A 23523-nucleotide genomic window follows, 5' to 3' on the forward strand; every position below is an offset into this window, starting at 1 on the left:
AACAGAAATATACCTTTCACTTTTTAAAGTCTGACTTAAAAAGGATCATCTCGTTAACTATAAAAATGTAACACATTCCCTTACTTTCATTTACATAATTAAAGCCAACCATGAAAAGCTAGGGTTTTTGGTGTCTGGTGAGGCAGAGGCAGGTAGATCCTTGGGGCTCATTCTTCTCCTGATCTACTATACTTGGCAATCTCTAGGCCAGTTAGAAACCCTGTCTCAAAAACCAGGTGAACAGCATCGGAGGAATGATACCCAAGATAGTCATCTGGCTCTCATATGTATGAAGACATTCACTTGCACAAAGATGAACACTTCCATACACATGAACACACACACACACACACACACACACACACACACACACACACAAACATGCAATTAAAAAAATCAGTTAGTAGTCAATGCTAACATAGATTTCACAACAATGCTTATTAAGTGGTTTCGGAGTAGTAGTATTATCCAGCAATAAATACAATTACACACGTCTTACTTTTTATAATTTTCCTTAAATAGTTATGGCAAAGCAACTGCTTTCAACAACTTACAAGGATTCTGTGGCTACCACTCTCTCTGCCAACCCATATAATGTATCCCCAGATGTCAAAATCACTAGTTGATTGAGGTGTGGGCTGGGTACCTTCTCCTTTCTTTCTTCTGCCGCTGTGAGTGTGGCAGTCGGATCAGCTGAAACTTCCTAGAAAGACAACACACACAACACCTGAAACAGCAAGTCTGCTAGGACTAAAGCGCAGCTCTCACAATGAACTCGTGAGCACACTCACAGGCACGCGCCGGCGCATGCACTGGAATATACACTTAGCATTAGCCCCTTTCTTCTTCTTCTTTTTTTTTTATGCTTTGCCACTATTTGGAATCTTCCTTTTTATACTAAATTAAAACTATTTCACAGATTACCCAATACTGCATGGCACCATATGTAACATGGCCTAAAGTTAGCCAACACAGGGAATCTTCATTAACTAACGACTGTTTAACAGAGAAATGAACCAGTGATAAGATTGTGATGTATGGTTTGATTTCACAATCAAAACTTAACAATCATTTCACAATAAAAAATTAACCAAGGTAATCTTGGTATAATCTCAAGAAGGCAGGACTAGAAGGCAGTTGTAAATTTATACAAAAGTAACTAGACTGCACACATCTGGTTCACTCATGAGAACAAAGACGGCCAGAATGAATCTAGGTGAGAGAAGTCGATGAATGTGCTGCACTGTGTAGCCACAACACTGGTACAGTTCGTTTGTGGTCAGGGAAATGCTCAAGTCTCAAATCCTCTTCACTTTCACCTGACACCAGGCTCACCAGCAACCTCCTCATCACTAAATATCTTTGCAAGGAGTGAAGAGGGTACAAGTTACACACTTTCCTGAACAGCACAAAAATATCTCATATCATAAGCAGTCTAGAGGTGAAAGCACCTTGAGACCTGAGCTAGGGAGTCCTTGACTGCAACTTGGAGTAGCTGGAGACCAAAAGATGGCTATCCTGGGTTCTTAACACTCCAAAGAGTTGACTAGAGTTACATCTGAGTGGACCAGCTTTTTTGAAAAAACCATGAAAAACTGCTGCTGAGAGCACTGAACTCACACCAGTCACTTAAGTAGTCACTGCACACAAGGTCAAAAAAGAGAAGTTCATTTACTATTTTTGAGGGGGCGTCAAGGGGGTAACATTACAATTGCAATAAAAAGAACTCCCTGGCTCACAAATAATACCCAACAATGCTACTGATTTTCATCAATTATAACCTTTGTTTGGCTTATGGTACCTTTTCTAGAAATGACTTGGCAACAACTTGCATTTATTGCATTTTGAAAAAAGCTCCTAGAAGAGAAATTCAAAAGTACTGTTAATAGAACATATGTTGTGTAAATGAGCAATTGCAAAGCACTGTGTGTGTGTGTGTGTGTGTGTGTGTGTGTGTGTGTGTGTGTGTGTGTGTGTGCGCGCGCGCGCGCGGGGGGGGGGGGTGGAGGGGTTGGGGGTGGGTGTAAAGCACTTGCCTAACTGCTTCCTTGGTCCCTTCAACACAAATGTGTTGGTCTCACCCTTAGTTACAAAGCTGCCACAAGTACATTCAAAAAGTACTGGAATGGCTGCCCGAAAGGTTTCTACATTAGCAATTTCCTTTGTTCCTATCAACACCAAATTTTCGGGCAATTATATGCTTACAGTGAGTTTATATATAAGAAAATGCACTTAACTGCACTAGGCAGGCACAAATATGTCAGGCTGACATGAATGAACGTTGTGTGTGCCATGCCTTGGAGCAGCAGTGCTGGGCTTCAGCATACGGCAGCCTCGTGAGCAGAGGAGCACAGAAGAGAAATTTGAGTCTCTAATCACGGCACAAGTCATGGTTTTGCCCTTTGCTGCCATTATCCTACCACTAGAAAAGAACTTAAAGGAACAGATTTTCTGGGAAAACTGAAAATAATGCTTCAATTTTTAAAATATTGTTCAAGTTGGGTGTCACAGTGCACACCTGTAATCTCAGATTTAAGAGGCTGAAGCAGGAGATCACCAGTCTGAGGCTAGCCTGGGCTACACAACAAGGCCCTGTCTCAAACAAACACTGAAAGTTGGGCCAAAGGTTTTTAGCAATTTAGTGGTCATCTCTGTGGTGGTTTAAATAAGAATGGCTCTCATAGGTTCCCATGTGAATGCCAGGTAGTGGAACTCTTTGCTAGGATTAGAAGGATTAGGAGGTGCAGCCTTGTTGGAGGAAGTGAGTCACTGGGGGAGGGCTTTTCAGTTCTCAAAGCCCACGCCAGTGTCTGTCTCTCTGCATTTCTTTCCTCCACCTGACTTGTGGAACAGGATACAGTTCTCAGCTAATTCTCCAGCAGTTTGCCTGCCTACTGCCAAGCTCACTGACACTGTGTTCCTTAGCATGATAATGGATTAAACTTCTGTAACTGCAAGCAAGCCCCCATGCCTTCTTTTATAAAAGTCGCTTGGTAATGGCTTCTCTTCACAGGGATAAAACAGCGACTAAGACAGTCACTAAACAGAAGATTAAAGACTTATTGCTGGCAAAGGATCAGCAGTAGCCACTTCCTCCTGTACTTTCCCTCGATTAGAGCTTATGGGTTTTCCCTCAATGTGGAAAACGAATTTTCTAAAATTTGAACTGAATTTCTATGATAAATCACTTCAGGTAACATTTTTAAGGATCAAAATGGTTCCATTTTCCATTTATAATTTAAAAGTGAAAATTAGGAGATATGTATAGAGAAAAGAAAACTAAAAAGGTCTAAGGTTTTAACTGTCATGTAGGAGTAATGTAAGAAAAAGTATTTCTACTTAGTTCAACATTGATTAGGCTATTTTAACATTTGCCTATCCAAACAATGTAGTGACTCCATGTTTTCTGTCACACTGGACATAAAGCTTATATGCTAACTTAAAAATAATCTTAGACCAATGTATACTAAAGAGCAAATAATATTTTCTAAAACAATAAACCAAGGCTTATCAGTGCAAGAATAAATATAGACACTAACGGGGAGTGGGGACACACCCATAAAAAATATAAACTGTCTTGGAAATTTCGATTGTATTCTAGGGAGTACTCTCCCAAAGCAGGAACTAGACAGAACATTCATAAACAATCCTTACAAACTGAAGGAAGAATGATGGCTTGATGATTTTCATACCCACAGTCAATCTGCTGATTTAAGAGATAGTAAGGCTAACACTTAAAATTGGGACATGTTTATTGGGAGATACTCAGTCACACTGTGAACCTCGAGTTACCAGTTTGCATTAATTAAATAAAATTAATCTTAGTTCAGGAGGCTGAGTTAGCAACAAGTTTACAGAAAGTAACCATAGAACATCAGAGGGCATCTCAAAGAGACAGACACTGCAAGTAGTAGGGAGGGGCTTTCAGTGACATGGCTTGTTTGTTTGTTTTTGTAAAGTGGAAGAATAGCCCTTTCAGGAGACACCAGCAAGGGGAGAGGGTTAACTAGTTGTTACTCAGCCTCTCTGAGCTGGCAGGTTTTCACCACAGCCTTTGAATCTCAAGTCTTACTTATAAATAGGAAGATAGAGATTTAGTTAAAGCTACCTTTAGTAGCAGCAAAAGAACTGGTGCCTGTGGGAACAGAATTTCTGCCAGGCTCTGTAACCTGAGAGGCTTGGCCACTGCCAGATAAGTAGGCCAGGAACTGCAGAGTTGCAACTGCTGGCTGAAATAGCAGCAAATTGAGGTGCAGCCACTGTGTAATTTTCTAAACACATGTTTAGAAGGAAATGTACCCAAAAAATAGGAAGGAAGAAAGGAAGCATGCCGCTTTTGAACATAAGGCTGCAAATTTGACAATTTTACCACTTGGGGGACACAAATTCATCCAGTTATTACCACAAGAGTTAGGCAAATGTCATGGGCATTTAAGTGTCAGGAAGATAAGTAGAGGTGTGTTTCAAAGAAGAACTAGCTTGGACTGCTGCTTACTTGGTTATGTGATCCCATTATATAATTTACAGCAAAACCTGAAGCATAAAACCATGCTTTAAGGGTTAAAACCAAAATTACAGTTTGACAATCATAGTCTAGTAACAAGCAGAAGTGATAGAGAAATGCCCAAATGACATTAATGATGAAGTTCAACCCACCACCAGTCTTGAGGCATTCTATCAGAAACAAGAAAAACTTCAGTTGAATATCAAGATCTACACAGAATAAGGGCTGATGGCCATATTTCCATAATGAAATATGGAAAACTATCCAAGTAGGCAAAAGCTAATGGATTTTAAAAAAACAAAGGCAAGCAGGTAAGAAGAAGGAAGGAAACAAATGATGGTTAAAAAAAGGAATCATTATCTGAAAATGAAGTTTAGAGATTCATGAACAGCAAAACCTAAAGAAGTCAAGTGAGAACAGGATACAAAGGCCCGAGGATCATCTACGTACACTTCCAAGAGAAGTCAAGGTAAACGCAGTACCACAGCTGGGCTGTTGGCACTCCACAGCGAAGGGTCTGTGCCTATGTATTCAGCCAATCACAGTTCAAACATACATACTTGAGGGGCAAGGCATGCATCTGTATGGAATGTCATTACCTCTAAAGGACACAACATATTACCATTTATAAAACATTTATATTGTGCTAGGTATACATGTAATGTAGAGATGATATACAATACATAGCTATGTGTAGGTTATATACAAATATGCTATTTTTACATAAGGGAGATGAATACAGGTGGTACACATGGGAGCTTGGAATCAATGACCTGCAAACACTTCAGGATATAGATGTGTGAGACCAAATTATCCCCAAAAGGTAGACACTACTTATTTCTCCTACTGAAGCAGTGGTCACTAGAGACAGCAATGCTCAGATACTGCATCGCTGCTCAAAGGTCACCATCTTAGCACTATCCATTCCATTTCATCATAGCACTCATCAGGGCCCAACACGGTACTATATACATTATAAAATATATTTGTCTAAGTTCCTCTCCATGACAACAAAATATACAATTTAAGAATACGAGATAAGAGTTTCTGCTTTTGTACACTGACAAATTTGTAATATGATAAACATACTTGGCATATAACATTTCAGTTTTCCTTTCTTTTCCATTTTGCTTTACTATTTTATCATTTATATACCTAAATACATTATAAGACAGGGTCTCACTGTTGGCCTTGAAATCTCAATTGTCCTCGCTCACCTTCCCAAGGACCTTGAGATCAGAGGCATGCATCACCACACCACACTCAGTTACTATTTCTTAAAAGATATATTACCATTGCTTTATAAAAATTTCAATAACAGAAGTATGCATGCAATGTAATCATTATGAAAAAAAGAGGAAAGTGAGTAAAGGAATAAAGGAAAATCAAGAGACGACTGGGTCAACGTAGTTCGGACATCTGTCTTGGCAGCTGATTTCTCACCAGTAACCAATCAGAAGAAAGAAGCTCCTTTCTAGTTTTCAATGCTTATGCAAGCTTAACAATCACTGAGGATCACCTTTACATTGCTCTATAATCTTAAACTGTGCTGTTTACCATTGGACACACCAAGACCCAGTAGTTCCTGCTACAAAGCAAACCATACCCAAGCTCTTGAATTTCAAGGTGATTAAAAAGTGAAGTCAGACACTCCCTGAACACAGATCTTCAGTATCTACCCAATCAGAGATCTGTCAGACTATTAGCAACAGGTTCTTACTTCCTGTATGAGTTTGGTATAACACTAAGGGGATCATACACTCCACAGGTATACAGATACACAGTTGGTCTATGACTATTGGTTTCACAAACTCCATCGAATTAATTCCAAGTCATTACTTACCAGGTCAATAAGGCTTTCTTGTATTCGGTTTAGCGTTGTTCTTAGTCTGCTACTACTGAGGCCAAGTCCTGTGGATTCCAACTGAAAATAAAGAAAACCATGTTACATAGTTCTGCAGGTGCTGTCGAAGAAGACCTGAAGTAGTAATGGGCTTATTAGCTCAGACACTTAGCTTCTGCAGGTCTCCAGAATTTAAAAATTTTAAATGCCAACACATCCAAAAAAAAAAATAACAGTCAACTATTAACCCAAAAGGAAACAACAAACTCTCCAAGGCCTAGAAGCTCACAGTAACATGTAAGGAGCTTGTAAATTATCAGGAGAGAGACCATCAGAACTTCTTTCCTACAAGCTAATATTTTCAGTAACAAAAATTAAGATTTTAGATTCTTTAAGATGGTTCACTTTGGGTTACATTCTCTGTTGTGCTTATATAGAAGCAAAACCAAAGTATTACTAATGAATTAAAGAAAGTCTGTTATGTGAAATAAATCTTCTCTTAAGCCCATCAAACATTTCACAGCACTCAATTGTGTTCATTACAAAAAAAGCCAAAGCATTCACAGACGCCATCCCATAGCACATAAATGAGAAAGCGTGAATATTAAAACATGAGATGGTAATCAGTCCCTTGTACAATAACCCAATTGATGAAATTATATGTAAGTGAAAGATAATAAGTACATACAGGTACTTCGAAAAAAGTTAAAGAACCCTCTGTGATCCAAGAAACTTAAAAATGTTCTTAGTAGTAAACTATAAAATATAATCTCATTGGCACAGACATAGAAATGGTGAGTGTGTGGTGATGTGGGCAGACACATGTACGAGTATGCACACGCTCACACGCTTCTTCTCCCCACCCCCAGGGACAAGAATACAGCACACTGAGTGAGATGATTTATTTATCTAGGTTTTACACACTTCATTATTTCATCTCCCCTCTTAAAATTTATATCAAACTAAATCAATCAATGTAATTGTACGATACTCAAGAATTGTTACCATCTTTCAACCAATGCAACTAAACTAAGGCACAGATTTCTTTCCCCGTGAAGATGTCGCCACCTTTTGTGCATGTAGCCCCTCCCCATTCTTAACTGCTGCATGCCCTAGGTCACTATGGTTTGTATTTTCCTAAACAAAAATCAGAGTGAATTTCATTTTTGTTGACTTTAAGATTCATCTGTGGTGTGAGACTGTTGGTATTTTGCGTTACTTAATTCTGACAGTGTAAACAAAACACAATTTTTAAAAAATAATTTAATTTTACTTTATGTGCATTGGTGTGAAGGTGTCAGATTCCCTGAAACTGTCATGTGGGAGCTGGAAATTGAACCAGGGTCCTCTGGAAGAACGACCAGTGCTCTAAGCGATGACCCACCTCTCCTGTCCCCAAAACACAATTTTTAACTAAACATCTGATTACCAGTTTGGGGTTTTGCATGATGCTACCATGAGCATTCCGGTCTTTGTCTGACCAATACATTTATTTTCATTTTCTTGGGTAAATATCTAAAAGTGAAACTTCTGGGTCACATAGTAAATATAATTCTATAAATTCCTGCCATGACAAATTCTAAACTAGCTATGTCTTCTTTTTCCCCGTGAGGGAAGTATATGAATCCTAGTTGTTCCATTTCATGGACGGAGCATTTTCTCCACTGCTCCTACCCCCATCAGTATGGTTTGCACCTTACCAAGTTCTACTTTTTAAGGACAAGCTTTTGGTTTCAAGGACTTCTGTCCTCTTGCTCGCTTTCAATTTCTTCCATTTCTCTTTACTATGTACTTTCTTCTGTTCTTTCTGAGTTTCAGTTGCATCTTTCCTACTTACTTTTTGCTGGTTTTATTCAAGTCTAGACACCTCCCTCAAAGCCCCAACTTTCAGTATGCCATGCTTTCATCATCACCATTCAGTCCGAAGTATCTTCTAATTCCCTTGTGATTTCTTCTTTGAACCAGTTTAGGTTTGGATGTATGTCATTTAATTTCCAAATACCTGGGGTTTTCCTAGTTATTGTTAGTAATTTCCAACCCAGTTACACTGTCATAAATTATAGACATTGTTATTAGATTATAATCGTCTATTAGGATATGCATAGTGGCCCAGATATGATGATCAAGTTTTCATTATCCTTTAGTCTGAACACTTCTGTAAAACACTCTTAACTGCTGAGCTATCTTTCCAGTCACCAGTTTCTAAATCCTGACTGATGCTTGGTACATTTGGAAGTAACAAATTCTGGGGCAATAGTTTGTTGATACTTTGTCTCTGATTGTATTGGCATTCTTTCATTGGAACATTGCAGAATTAAAAACATGGGTCATCAAAACCTCTACTAAAGGATCATCATGCCTTTGGTATACTTGTGATCATAGCAAAGATACAAATATTAACAGAAATGATGTAAGTATACATTAAAGTTTATACGTTTTCAAAAAGGAAACACATCAATAAGAAAGTTATTGTAATGAATTAGGGATTCACTCTCACACAGAAAACTTGCACAAATGCAGGCACATTGGGGTAGAAAGAGATAAACTAGCCAGGCGGTGGTGGTACACGCCTTTAATTCCAGTACTTGAGAGGCAGAGGCAGGCAGATCTCTGTGAGTTTAAGGCCAGCCTGGTCTACAGAGGTAGTTCTAGGACAGCTAGGGCTGATGCATAGAGAAACCCTGCCTTCAAATACATACACACACACACACACACACACACACACACACACACACACACACACACACACACCCCAAAGAAGAAGGAGGAGGAGGAGGAAGGAAGGAGGGAGGGAGGGATGGAGGAGGGAGGAGGGAAGGAGGGAGGGAGGGAGGGAGTTGAAAAACTCAGTAAAAGCTTAAAACATGGAAAGGAAGTATAGGAGACATAATTCTGAGGAAGTCAAATGTACCAGTTAGCAAAATTAATTACTTAATAAATATCAATGCTAAGGTTGTGAGCCAATATTTAAAAAGTTGTCTCAATTACTATGCAATTATTACACAGAGATCCAGGTTCAGCACATTTTTCATTGCCAAAATATATCAAGGTTAGGAAAGGCTGTTTCACATTTTCTGCCAAAGATCTGAATAATATGCAATGTTTATCATATCAAAGCTTAAAATTAATGTATAAACTATATAATCAGACAGACATCTGACAATTCCATATTGACAATTCCAATTCCCAACAGTGTTACCCACTTATATAGATTATAAAATTTACACATATATGTGTATATATAAATATCTACATACACATACATACATATTATCTTAAATATATATACAGAATAAAGCACTTCACATTTGAAAAGAGAATTTTTTTTCCTCTAAAAGCTGACTTACTGAATCATTCCGGCCAAAAAAGGTGTATATTGCATACAAGTAATAGTCAAACAGCTGGGACATGCAGTGGATAACGTCAAAGGCGATCGGCTTGAGGATGGTCATCATCTGCATGTACTTCCCTGGAAGGAACGAGAAGCCGAAGGTGAGTGACAACCAAGCTCAGCCCTGCTACTCGTAACCACTGAGAGGCAGCAGGAGGAATGCTACATTACAGGAATGCTACATTAAAACAGCTAAGCAGCGAAACACTGCATCCCTCATCACAGGAGCCGCATACCTAGTACCTGGCAGGAATTACAACAGTTCCACCATCATGGAATGTTCTACAAGGCAGCACTCTGAATGCTCCTACTGCCAGGTTTCCCTACTATTACACTGCACTGCCTGTCAAATTCTGGCAGAAATTCTTCTGCAGACGACACTATGTAAGCACACAATCCTTATTCTGGATGATTCAATTGAAAATAATTTCTTCAAAAAATTTAACTGCAATAAGGTAATATACAAGATACTTGAGAAAAAGGGTTTGTGTTTTTTCAGAAGATCACATACACACAGCAAAAGTGAGAAAACAGAAAATCAAGCGAAAGAAAACTGTACAAGGGAAGCAATGCCCATGCCTCTCAACCTCAGCCCTGTGAAATCAGGTGCCAAAGACCAAGAACATTTATCATGTCCCATACCCACAAATTCAATACCCTAAAAGTGTGAGTAACACATACTTCTTACTCTTTCCTTTGATTAGAATCCTATGTATTCTTCTAAACATGATCAGATTGAGTTTCCTCTCAAAATTAAGAGACAAATACCATTTACCAATTTATCTGAAGGATATAAGAGGAATAAGTGAAGTTTAACTGTCAAGTACACAACTCCAAGTTTCTAGTTATGTTTCTTTTCTGACAGGAAATACATATACCCATGAAAAACTCTTTATCTATACTTCCTTTGTAGACATAAAATATTAAACCAGACCATGTGTTGAATTTCAAATAACTCAGGTCCTGGCTCAACTCCATGTAACTTAGAGTTATAAATTTTAAATTGTCACGATTAAAGACAACATGATTCAAAACAGAAAAAAAAAGCACATATCAACTGCACTAGAGGAAAAGAAAATGTCTGCTATCAACATCGACGTCATTTCTTCAAAGTGAGAGTACATTTTAACCTTTATAACAGAAAGTTCTAAAAATCAGGTGGTCAGGAAGAAAAAAAATCCAAATATATCAAAGTAAAATAAAACTCATCAATCAATCCATCTATTCTTATGCCCGTTTGCAACTCTTTTGTTTAAAATTAACTTTTGCAATCACTTCATACAACCAACCATACCTTTTTCTAAAAGTCACATTTGAAAAATATCTGAAAGATTTGCTCCTTGAACATTTCCAGGTCACTCTGCCAGCATCTACTAAGCTTCAAACACACAATTTCCTAAGCAGCAACTCATTAACAGGTAAAGTAGCATGACCCCAGAAAGGAAAAGCATAAAAATAGTATATTACTCTAGCCATTTAAAGATTTAAACAATATGTGATTAATTAGTAAACCAGGGCTCACAATATCTGTAATACACAGCTTCTCTTCATTTCTATTAATATGAAACATTGCCCACATAATCTTATGACACATAGATGATTCATCAGTGGGTAAAAGCAATTTTAAATGTATGCCTAAAAAAGAATAACTTTTTCTTCAATACTGAAAAAGCATTAATCAACAAAACCTTTTAAAATACAACAACATATCTGGCCTTGTGTTAAAGGATGAAAAACTACACAGAGCTCTACCTCTCACATCTCAAAAGGCTGTACGTGAGAGAAGCATTAATTGGCTGGCTACCTGAGTATTACAGTGTAGAACAGGGAGAACTGTACCTTCCACTTCAAGAAGCAGAGCAGGCCCACAGTCTGTGGTCTGGGGGAGGCTTACATATCTCCTCAGATCTAATGAAATTCAAGACTTTACAATGAATTAAGCTTATGAAGAAAAAGGGGTAGGGTGAGTAAGAAAGGTAGGTTTGAAGAAAGAGACAGACAGACACACAGACAGACAGACAGACAGACAGACAGACAGAAACAGAAACACACACACACACACACACACACACACACACACACACACACACACACACACACACAGGGGGGAGAAGAAAAGTCTCAAGATATCAGATTGAGTGGGTAAATCTTTACCAAGCGGCAGGTAATTTCACCTTTGCATACCACATAGCCTCTATGGCAACTGTACTGTGTCACTGATCTTCTTTTATTTACTTATTTTTTTAAATCTGCTTCATCCTGCTACTACAAAAGGGGACAGCCACAGTTGACAATATGTAAACAAATGAGTATGCCTGTATTCTAATAAAAACTTTATTTACAAAATAAATGTAAGAGTTTGCCAATTCCTGTTTTAGAAAAAAAGATGATGGATGGCACAGGCTGGATCAGTGGTTTAATGGTTAATATTGAGTACTGACTGCTCTTGTAAAGTTCCAGAGTTCAGTTCCAAGGAGGCTCAACCAGCCCCAGGCACAATCCTGGGGCTGTCAATCAAGCCCCAGGTGCATCCAGCAGCCTTGGCAGGCACTTGCACAAGACCACGCTCACATGTGTGCGCACGAGCACACACACACACTAATCAAAATAAATCTTAAAAATAAAATTATAAAACAGGTTGGTGGAAAGCATTAATATGCTAAAAAGTCACTAAAGGCACATGGCAAAGGTGGAAGGTGGAAGGTACTCGGGCAGGCGGCGACCACTCAGAATCAAGCAGGCACAGAGAGAGGGTAATCGGCTGGGAGACAGGAAAAGGAGACCCACGCACGTGAGACAAACTGCACTAGTCTATGTTCCCATCCCCAAGGTCCCCCCATCAGGCAGTCAGAGGAACAGGCTGCCAAGCCTGACCACCTAATACAACCAATGTCCTGTTGATTTCTCTCTTAAAATCAAAACAAACAAACAAACAAAACACTAAGGTTAAATAGCAGGTGACATTCTCTGTAGCTGAAACAAACAAACAAAAAGGCTAGAGGAACAAGGGGTTCTTCCTAAGCCCAACAGAGCCCTGAAAATCAGACCCTTAAATAACTTTGACAGGAAAGGAAGGAAGGGAGGGAGGGAGGGAGGAAAGAAGAGAAGGAGGGAGACAAAAAGAAATGTTAATTTTGACCACATATATTACAGGGTTTTAAATCCCCAACGGGAAAGTAAAACCCAAGATTAAAATGATTGGAATGACTTTTAAAAACCAAAGGGTCTGCACTCTGTAGAAAGAGGCTTAAATCCACACGGGAAAACTATTTCTCCCTGATGAATCTCTTTTTGATAGGAGAATGCTGCCTAGACACAGGGTATCACCTCCTTGGCTCAATTCCAACACTGTCGTACCTACAGACCACCTGAAGTGGAGAGACATGCCTTTGTCGTTTTAACCTAAAACTCAAGAGATGGCTAAATCTCCTTTCCTCTCGCTCCCCTTCATGCCATCTGAGAGGGATCTCACACTGTGATTCTAGCCACTCTACCCAAGTGCCTGAAAATAGATTATCACTCTCACAGTAGTGTAACCTTGGAAGCCAAAGGGAAAAAAATACCCTGAGAATGAGCCTATCCCGAAAAGCTAATAGACTTTAATTACGACAACTGAGAAGCCCGGACTTCTCCTGGTTCTCTGCCGAAGTCTTAAAATGATAAGGCACTGCATTAAACAGGCCTGCCCCAGCGTGATGAACCCTTTCTCTGCTCAAAGGACTCCGACTTCAGTTCTCCTAACTCTGCTTATGCCTTCGCTTCCCCTCACATCACCATCCAGGCACAGTCAACAACTTCCTTTGTCCCCCACACCAGCTCATTATACCAATGGGACTAAGGGTTCACTTTCAGGGTCACCTAGTCAGTCCCCACTGGAGGGGTACCCCAAATGCCACATCTGACAACTCCACTGAGCTTGAAGAAATAAGATAGATGGACCACAGTGCCGAAATGTCAGTGTAGGGAGTCTTTAGAGGGGAGACTGATGAGAACAGGCGCTAGAAACCAGACAGCAGACTTGGTGAAAGGGTCCCTTTAGGAAGCAGCAGTTCCACAGATGTTTTTGGTTCTCTGGTCAGGAAAGCCAGAAGAGAGCTGGGTTTCCTTATTTCCCCCTAAATGAGCACCCTGCCTACAGGCTCTATGTCACAGTAGGTACTGAAACCTCGGTTCAGACTCTAATCCCTTCTGGTGGACAGCTCTGGAATTGAATCTCTGGATTTTAATGATAGAAATGGGGTTCTGTCTATTCCCCAGTTTCAGCCCATGGTACATGATTTTAGTGGTAACCTCCTCAAAAGGAAGAAGTTGTGTAGGCTTGATCAGGGCTCTACAGAGGCCTCTAAGAAAAAAAAACTATTTCTCTAACCTAAGTGGAGACCCAACATCCCAAGCCACCACAAACACAGAAGAGTTAATCCAATCACTTGGCTAGGGGACCCATCCCTCAAGAAGGCAGGCTCGCCTTAAGCCCATGCTACAAAGACAGCAGGCTCATTAGTTCTTTAAAGAGACCACGCCCTTCTCCCCAGACTCTTGCACCCTCACTCCAGGACCATCACAGGCTCTGACTCCACCCACCTGTTTGAACCTTCCTCAGAAAGACATAATGGTTCATTTTCCCTCTTCTGTTTTCCTTCTGTGTGCTGGCCAGAGCTTGAGAATGCCTTCTTTGATATTCTGAACTTTTTCACTCTTTCTCTAAAGTGCCTTTGAACTCCATGTGGCTGCTTATCTGCCATGTGAATGACCTGCGTGACTAACCCAAACATCATGGTTCCCTTTCTCCCTCTTTGGCTCCCAATTAGAAATCTATAATAAACCTCTCTAAAGTGAAACAAGACAAACAGCCACCTGAACAATTAAACTTGGGAAAATATTAAATTAAGAAAGCTAAGGCTCATGAAATGGGTACAGGCACCAGATTACAGTCTACCTTACCTTGGGATTTGGGACCCTGTTCCCATAAAGCAAAGGCTGCCAGGAAGTTGGCTGAGCCCACTTTATTCTGCACAATGCTTCTAAGCACATATTTTACTGAGGGGCAGCAACTAGGGCAAACCAGGTCATCCTGGGAAGATTCCCACACAGTTGTCCAGACCGTTACCTTAGACATGAGTACATAATCAGATGCCACCAGGCATGGGAGGACAAAGGGAGGGAGGGCCACTACAAAGAAGCTGGGAACAGAGGAGCCACAGAAGAGAGGCAGCAATCATGGAAAGCATGGAGAGTGTGCAGAAAAGCAGGGGGAATCTAGAAGGGCTCTTAGGGAATAAAATATAATTTTAAAAACAGCCAGCCAGGCTCTACAAAAGCTTTTCACAGGAACACATGTCTTTCTGCTCACATAGCATATCCTGCCATCCGCCCCCCATGTCAGTGGGAAGTCCCAGCTTCTGAAATGGGGAGCCCCGCTAACTAACTTTTTTTCTCTTCTTTACACAAGGAGAAGCACTGCCTTTGCCATTCAGTCTTCAAGCATTTGGTAGTTAAAGACACCCCTCGCCTCCCTACCTCCCAGCCCCCACCTCCTGCCCCTGCCTTGAGTGGCTCTCTTCAAACTCTACTTCGTGTGTATTCACAAACTGATGAGAAAGGCAACCCCAGGGAGACAGAAAAGTCCACAGAGCAGAGATTGGGGGAGGGGGCCAAATAAGAAGAGGAATGCCTTCTAATAGAAGACATAGAAGAATATACACCTTCTGCAAATTGCTACACCAACCAAGAAGTTAAACATTGTGTTTGGTGCTTGGATTTAACAGAAAGACACATGACATTCTCCTTGCTCATTTTATTCTAATGTAATAAAACATTCACACTAAGATGCAATATGACTCCTCTAGTCACTTGAACTGGGTATGGTTTTTTGTTGTTTTTTTTTTTTTCCCAAGACCATTAATATGTGGCCAGCCGCATTATTTTCATTATCTGTTTCCCCATTCTTTATCAGACTATTATACATCCACATCTCTTGGCTACAGCCCTGCCCCAGACACTTCCTGTGGCTAAAGCCACTGATATGGGAAACCTACTTCTTATTTAACCTACTCAGCAGAACCAGACAAACTATCTCAAGCCGTGTATTCAAAACATCAAAAACATCCAAGTCCCCATGAGGTTAAGAAAGATGACAAGGTCCTTCCAAAGTTTCGAGTATCCATCTGTGAGGACCACAGGAGCGAGTGTTAGTGCTGGGGGTGGAAGGACCGACGGATGGAAAGCTGCCTTTGTACATCTGAAAAGGGCCGGTGCAAAAACCAGAGCACACAAAGCACAGATGATGTTCTATTTCTTAGGCAGACGGACTCTAACAAACTGAACTGGGAAAGAATCTGATTCTGCACAGGGAAGGGGTTTTCAGCAATTGGATGGTCTAGTAGCAGAAGAAGTGGCCTTGTGATATAATCCGCTTTGAGCAATTCTGAGTCGTGAAACAAAAGCTTGACAGGCACCACATATTATGGACCCCACTGAAAGAAAACCTCATTTGGGGGGACTTAGCGCAGACGACCTCTCAGCACCCTTGCAATTCTGATTCTGCAATTTCTAAAGAGTTATTCATGCTGCTGTCCTGCTACCTCTCCTGGACAAAAGAAAAGCTAATTATCCTGACAATAATTAGCCACAGAATAGCTTCTCAGGATTTGTCTTTTTTTCTGGGGCTTGAAAATGTATACCTTTTCTTCTCATTTCAATATGACTTCTTGCATATTTTTCTCTAAAGAAAGATGGACTAAAGCATTTTGTACATTTTATCGTATTCACATATGATATTTAGAAATTATCTTAACTAACACAGCATTTCATCAGAGCTGAAGTTCCTCCAACAAGGCAGTACATGAAAGGCATCTTTGCAAATAGGACATAGAGATCCTGCAGCCAACCATAAAATCCCTGACTGCTGTCGACAGCACTGTAAAAGAAACTCTCTTAACTTATCTGTCAAATGTATGGACGGATTTGTGAAATATAAAGGCTGAAAGAATGCAAGATGTTGAAATATCGACACCCCTCCCTCGGAGCTGGATGTTTAGGGTGGCATTTGCTCCTGTTTGCCTTCGATGAGATCATCTAAAGGTCTCATCTGTAACGAGACAGACACATCCTCTGTGAAACCCTCTGTCTAAGAACAGCAGACAATCACTATTCACTCTGCTTATCTGACAGGAAGGCTGGGAAGCTCTAGGAGGCAATTAAGCTGAAAAATATTGTGCTGTGAAGTTGGCACTATCACCCTTATACACAGACCTCTAAATCAATCAACTGGAATGCTTCAGAAAAATCAGAAGGTACAATAACTTAATAGGGAGCTAACTGAAAGAGTGAAACTGACATTAATATTTGTATACTACTGTGTGGAGCATTTACAGGGTAGGAAGCCCTGACACAGAAGATTCTTAAACCCCTCACTGCGGCAGAGACTAAGTAATCACTCAAAGGAACTTAAGTAAAAATAATTCGGTAACCACAGCAAACAAATGCGACGGACATAGTTTTTAAGAAATAGAAAGGTATGGCTACTCACCAACAAGCCTTATTACATTCAGTGTTGTGTTTGTTAAGATGGGCGCATTCACTTTATTTAGACTGTAATCTGATTTCTTCCTGCTCTTAAGGGTCTCTCGTGAAACGCTTGCCATGGAAAACAAAGGAGAAAGGCCTTTAGACTGCAGACTAATAACCCAGTTGGCTACTCAGATGATCCTCTCGCTCCCACTCATAACTTATTTACTGAACTACTACATAGGTGAACTCACAGCCCCGAGAGAGGAGAAATAATAAACACATGAAGTTCTAGAAATGCATTTCTTTGATTCTAGGCATTCTGAAGACTCTACCCTAAGTATGTGTCAACATTTCTTTATCTTTACTGAATTCAGCTTTCAAATCCCAAATAGTCTGCCACTTTATTTCACATATGTCTTGTGTTTTCTTGGACACCACTCTGCCATTTATTGATCTCTTTTTTTAAGTTCTCAGAGTTGTTTGTTACTTTTTAACCCCTTGGATCCCCTGATGAAGTGAGTGCTCTTTCAAGTTCTGGGTTCCTCTAGATGATTCCAGTTGTTTCTGTGATGTGCCCTGGGCAGATGGGCTGCTTTTGTTGTGTCTGATGTGAGGCTGAGCGAGTACAGGGACTGTGCCCTAGGCCTGGGGTGTGGGAGTGGCAACCATTCTGAAATCTGTAACCCTTCTGAAACAAACGGAGTTTTCTATGGAAGTTATACACTGAGGCATAAATGTATCAAATCTATGGATTTCAGAAATTTATGAGAAAAATATCCTCTATGAAATTGGAATTAAAAGAAGATATGATGGCTGAGTATGAAGTTAACGGGTAACACTATTTTCAAAAGAGAAACAGAAGATACATGGTAAGGCCACTTTTTAAAGGGTATGAGGTGATAGGGGAAGAACATGAAAATGATCAAAATCAATAAAATTCTCAGAACACTAGCAAAAACATTTGGAAAAGGGTGTGGTTATGTAGCAGGTAAAGAAAACAGTCTACTGAGAAGGACAGAACTTCACCATGCTGCCATGTGCAATACTTGGGCAATGCAAAGTGCTGGGAAAGGCAGGCAGAGGCTGCGCCACCAAAAACACCAAGCCTGAGGAGCACAGGGGCTCTCTAAATGCACAGGGAAAAAAACACTTTGGAATTGAATCAAATTTCTATCTAAGAAAAAAATCCCAGTGTACAAATAAGAATAGTTTAAAAGGTCAGAACAAGAACCTAAATTAACTAGCAAAATTGGAGACCCACATCCATGAGGAGCAGACATTACCTTATACACTAGTTTCAATTAAAATTGCTTTCCCTTTGGCCAAAATATTTCCTAAACAGATCCAATAAGTCAACAAAAGCATTCCATTTAGCTCAAAGATCTATTAATGTCTTAAATCTGCAAAACCCAATAAAATCAAACTTTCCCAATCAATACAGTTACAATTATATGGATTGCTCACTACTAAGGAGAAGTTACTTCAGTCGAGGTTCCAAGTTAATCAATTGTTAACAAAGTGTAAAGCATACTTAAATCTATCATTTAAATATATATGTGTGTATTAACTAAAAATATCTGATATTAATTCACTTCAGAATAAAAATATTAGGCCCAATTAACTGAATAGATGTGACAAAAATTCCTAATAAAATTAGGGTAGTTTTGAAGGGTAAAGTTTATCATAAAACAAAACCTAATTACTAGCAGGGAACCATAATAAAACATCAAATACAAACTCCACAAGGCTGGAAAAGTAGAGGAGACACTGTATTTACAAGATTGGTGCAAAAAAAAATTGATCTGTAAACTAAAAGCTCTTTGATTAGGCCCAATATTTTCATGAGATGAGAAAGTAACTTTTATGATTTGAGAAGAGATTAGCTTGTGGCAGTATTTTTTATTCTTTTAATTATATTTATTTGGGGGGCTGTGGGTGGCAGTGGTGTGAGTACCAAGGTGCATGTGTGGAGGTCACAGGACGACGATAGGAGCAGGTTCTTTTCTACCATGTGGAACCTGGGACTCAGACTCGGGTCACCACTTGGTGACCAATGCCATTCCACCAGAATGTGAAACTATAATTTTTATAAAGAAATGAGAACATGGATGGAGAAAAATATCAGGAGACCCCATTGCTAGATGAAGAGCTATAGGCAATTCATGGCTATTAAGAGAAGGAGATAAGTGTGTGTCAGAGACAAGCTCCTGAGTTATGTAATCAGAAATGATCAGCCCCAAACCCGTGTTATCAATGGTCCACGTTAAATGGACTGAGCAGACTGTATTGTGTACATGAGTGCATGGTGAATGGTGGAACAGAATAGCTCAAAAAGAGGTCATGAATTTGGGAGGGAGTGGAGAGACATGAGAAGGGTTAGAAGAGGAAAAGAGCTGAAAATGATGTGAATATAGTACTCATGTATGAAATTCTCAACAAAATAAAATTAAAATATTGCTGCAAAATCAATGGCAATGATAAATATGCACAAAATGTTATAATAAAACTTACTACTCTATGCAATTAATATACAAGAAACTAACTCGTATCTGTGAAGGAAAGTGGTCTGCAGAGCAGAAAACCACTGACTGAATGAGCAAATCCCAAAGTACTTTTTATAATGTCAAATACACTGCATGAATCAAAAGAAAACCTACATTTAAGCCAGTTTAGTCAAGTAGAATCAACTAATATTTCCTGAATCATAACAGTCAAATCCCATCAAGTAAATTAATTTGTGGAACACCTAAGTTAGGCTTTGCTTTTCACATAAATATTTTACTCTTTTTCCTGCAATGTCACTGGGATGGGGGAAACCTACGCACACCGGTCTTTCCGAAATCAGTTTTTAAGGTGCAGGGATTGCTGCCACATCAATAACCACTGAGCCACCTAGTCCCCATCAGTCACCTCTTCACGGGCACATCGCCTGTCTGCTCATCCACGTAATCCCGTTTCAGCTCTTCGGGGACGTCGCTGTCACTGTCATACTCCTGATAGGCACTCTTCTCCTGCTCATCAGACTCGTACTGAAGAGAACACAGTGGGACAGGCAACAGTGGCACACGGGATCACGTTACTGCAGTCTCTCAGCACAGAAACGGTCACCATTTTAAACAAACAGAGGAACATTCTTAACCTAGTTTTAATTTTCTTGGGAAGAATCAAATTCTTTTTCCATTTTTCTCTTTTATCTCACTTTTAACTAGCTCAAAAGAAAAGGAAAATAAAAATATTTGTGTTGTATATTTGTAAATAAAACAATATTCACAAATATTCACAACTACAACTAATACCCATTGGACCTCAAAGAAGAAATAGTGTGTTTTAGACTTAAAAAGATCTTCTGGTGGTTTTTGCAATATTTACTTTACAAGGCTGGGATCCAATTCTGGAACTATTACTTTCATTTACTAAATACACTCAGCACACAGACTGATTGCCACCCCTGAGGATGTTCAGCTGCTGAGAGGCTCACTCCTGTGATAAGGGTTCCTTCTTAACAATTTCCTTGCCCTTGTGGCACCATGGACCAATGCCATCGGGGAAAGGATGCTGCCAGCAAGGGAACCAGTGGCAGTACCAGCATCGTCATCACCAAGTGATTAAATATTGGCTAGTATTCCCTGCATTTTTGACCATGTACTGTGCCAAGTTCTCTCAGGAATTAATCTCTTAAATCCTGAAAACTCCATATATAGCTTAACCACATATACAGTTAAGTCTTAACACCACACATAGGTGAGGAGACCAACAGGATAAGAATACCAAAAGAGGTCTGTGGCCCTAGTTCAATTCCTTTTGGATAATGTTACTGGGGGAAAGTGTCAGGCCTTATACAGATGTGAACCAGTCTCAAGGACTTAGACTGTATCTGCAAAGCTTAGACTCTATACCAATAACTATTTTTTAAAAAATCATGACATCTCCCTGTATTTACACATAAGGTGATCCTATCAACATACAGATAAGAATTCTGCTCAGCAGGCAGAGGCAGGTAGATATCTGTGAGTCTGAGACCAGCATGGTTTACACAATGAGTTCCTGGTCAGAAAGAGCCACAGAGAGAACCCTGTCTCAAAAATCTGCCAAAATAGGTTTCAAAACTAAAATAGAAAAATAAAAGAAATAGCTTTTCTCAGACCTTAACAATTCTCACTTGGTTCCATCAAGTCTAAAATTAAAAATCACAGTGGGTTCCTTTGGAAATGACAGAGAACAAAAGGACATACCAAGTAATGTCCTGTTCGAAAGGTATGATTTTGGAAACACACTACAGAGGACCGTGAGGCTGGCACTACTCTCTACTGCAATATGTACAGCCCAAGAGGCACAAGGGTAAAGTACCTTGTCAAGGCCCACACAGCTAATAAACTGATGTGCTGTTAGTGCATGTAAACCCTTCCTACCAACTAAGTAATTCCTGTTTTTAATATTGCTCCAAGCAGCTCAAAGTTGTTAAAAGATCACACTTGTAAATTCTAAATCTGAAAACCACTGTCAGGCAACTAGGCAATAACTCTGTGGTGGTCTGAATATAAATGTCCTATATATTTCAATGCTTAGTCATCAGGGAGTGGCACTATTTGAGAGGTATTAGGAGAAAGCCTGTCAATAGGGACGGCTTTGGGGTTTCCAAAGCCCATGCCAGGCCCAGTGTCTGTCTCTGCTACCTGTAGATCTGAATGGAGAATTCTTGTCAACTTCTCCAACACCATATCTGCCCGTGTGCCACTGTGCTCCCCACCACGACGCTGATGGACTAAACCTCTGAGACTGGAAGCCAGCCCCAATTAAATGCTTCCTTTACAAGAGTTGCTCTGGTCATTGTGTCTCTTCACAGCAACAGACATTGACTAAGACAACCTTACTCTCAGATAAAAAACACATGGAATAAAATACTGACTTGGTTACTCAGAAGGGGAGTCACAACAGAAGCCCAGGTGCACTAGTCCCTCAGTCATCTCTGTTGAAGTCACCAAAGCACTCCCAAGGAGAAGAAATATAGCATAGCTAGGTAAACACACTGATAGAATATCAAGCCAACAAGAACAAATATACACTTCAGGACGCCACTGTGAATAAGCATGGTACACTTGTGTAGTCATTATCTACATAAGTCATCTTGTAGGGACACAGTGTATGGCAAGAATGTAAGTGGTAAACAGACAAGCAATCCAGAAATTACCAGTTTACTTCACAACACTTAAAAAAAAGAAAACTCACTTCTGCTTCACAAAGCATTTTAAAAACACCACATACCCCATTAGAAGCCAAGACATCTTCTGTTTCTTCATCTTTGTGGTTGGCTTGAATTTCAAATGGATTTCCACCACTACAGTACTGCTCAAACAAAGTCACAGGTTTTGAAGAAGTTGCCGACGGTTGCTTACTAGGTGAAACCGATGGGGAGCGGGACTGTTCCAGGAATTTAAATTCCTATACATTGAGAAAGGACCAAATAGCTATTAGAAAAAACAATGAAATCTAAGCATATAAACATATCCTTTCAATGTAAATGGAGAGTTAGAACAGGAGGAAGAGAATGATCTTCAAGTTATTCTTCACCTTTATACTTCACAAGTTGTCTGAGAGCACAATCTTGGAAACACGTAACCATTCTAGAAGACATTAGACAACAGTGCCATGTGAGTCACAGTGGCCTGGTCAAACAACTCTGGCCTTCCTTGAAGGAAAGGCAGAGACACGTTTTGAAATGACAAAAAAAATTAAATTACACAAAAGCAGAAGTCCTGGTAGGATGCTTTTAACTTACATCTTTCAAAAGAGCAACTGCTAAGACACTGCTGACTCGTGTTTGTGTCATGTAAGACATACTTACAAACACAAGAAAAGTATCAAGTACATATCTATCTTTATTATGTTGGTATCTGTAACTATCATTTAATTTCCTTCATACACCAAGAAACAAAGAAGACAAACATTCATCCTCCTAGACTGCTACATCAAGCCATTATGGAAAGCCACCTGCCTTCTCTTTGCTTCAATTTCCTCATCTTTAAAATGGGAGGAACAATCTAGACTGGGGAAATAAAAAGCGATAGAGCTAAAAAGATGCAATACCTGATCGAACTTCCACATTACAAAGATTAGCAAATTGAGGCAGTCTGGAAAGACTGGGCACCAAGTTCCAGGTTACAGCTCATTGGAGGAATGATTCAAATAATCTCTAAAGTTCACCTGTATTACAAAACTCTTGACAACTAACAACAAAAATAAACATTTTCTATACCTGGCAATATTAATCCCAAATTT

The 23523-nt window shown here is 39.7% G+C and overlaps 1 protein-coding gene across 1 annotated transcript in view; it reads right to left on the minus strand.

Annotated features, from left to right (window-relative positions):
- The window catches only part of Vps50 (VPS50 subunit of EARP/GARPII complex), an 89668-nt gene that overhangs the window by 7519 nt on the left and 58626 nt on the right, over positions 1–23523 (minus strand). Inside the window, exons 18-23 of the mRNA XM_027389845.2 lie at positions 22510–22686; positions 20158–20276; positions 17267–17373; positions 9695–9816; positions 6348–6428; positions 555–703 (exon numbers count right to left, since the gene is read on the minus strand). Of these exons, the coding sequence (XP_027245646.1) occupies positions 555–703; positions 6348–6428; positions 9695–9816; positions 17267–17373; positions 20158–20276; positions 22510–22686 (755 nt within the window). The remainder of the gene's footprint in view (positions 1–554; positions 704–6347; positions 6429–9694; positions 9817–17266; positions 17374–20157; positions 20277–22509; positions 22687–23523) is intronic.

Source organism: Cricetulus griseus (assembly GCF_003668045.3).
Source record: "Cricetulus griseus strain 17A/GY chromosome 1 unlocalized genomic scaffold, alternate assembly CriGri-PICRH-1.0 chr1_0, whole genome shotgun sequence".
In the NCBI taxonomy this organism is placed as follows: Eukaryota; Metazoa; Chordata; class Mammalia; order Rodentia; family Cricetidae; genus Cricetulus; species Cricetulus griseus.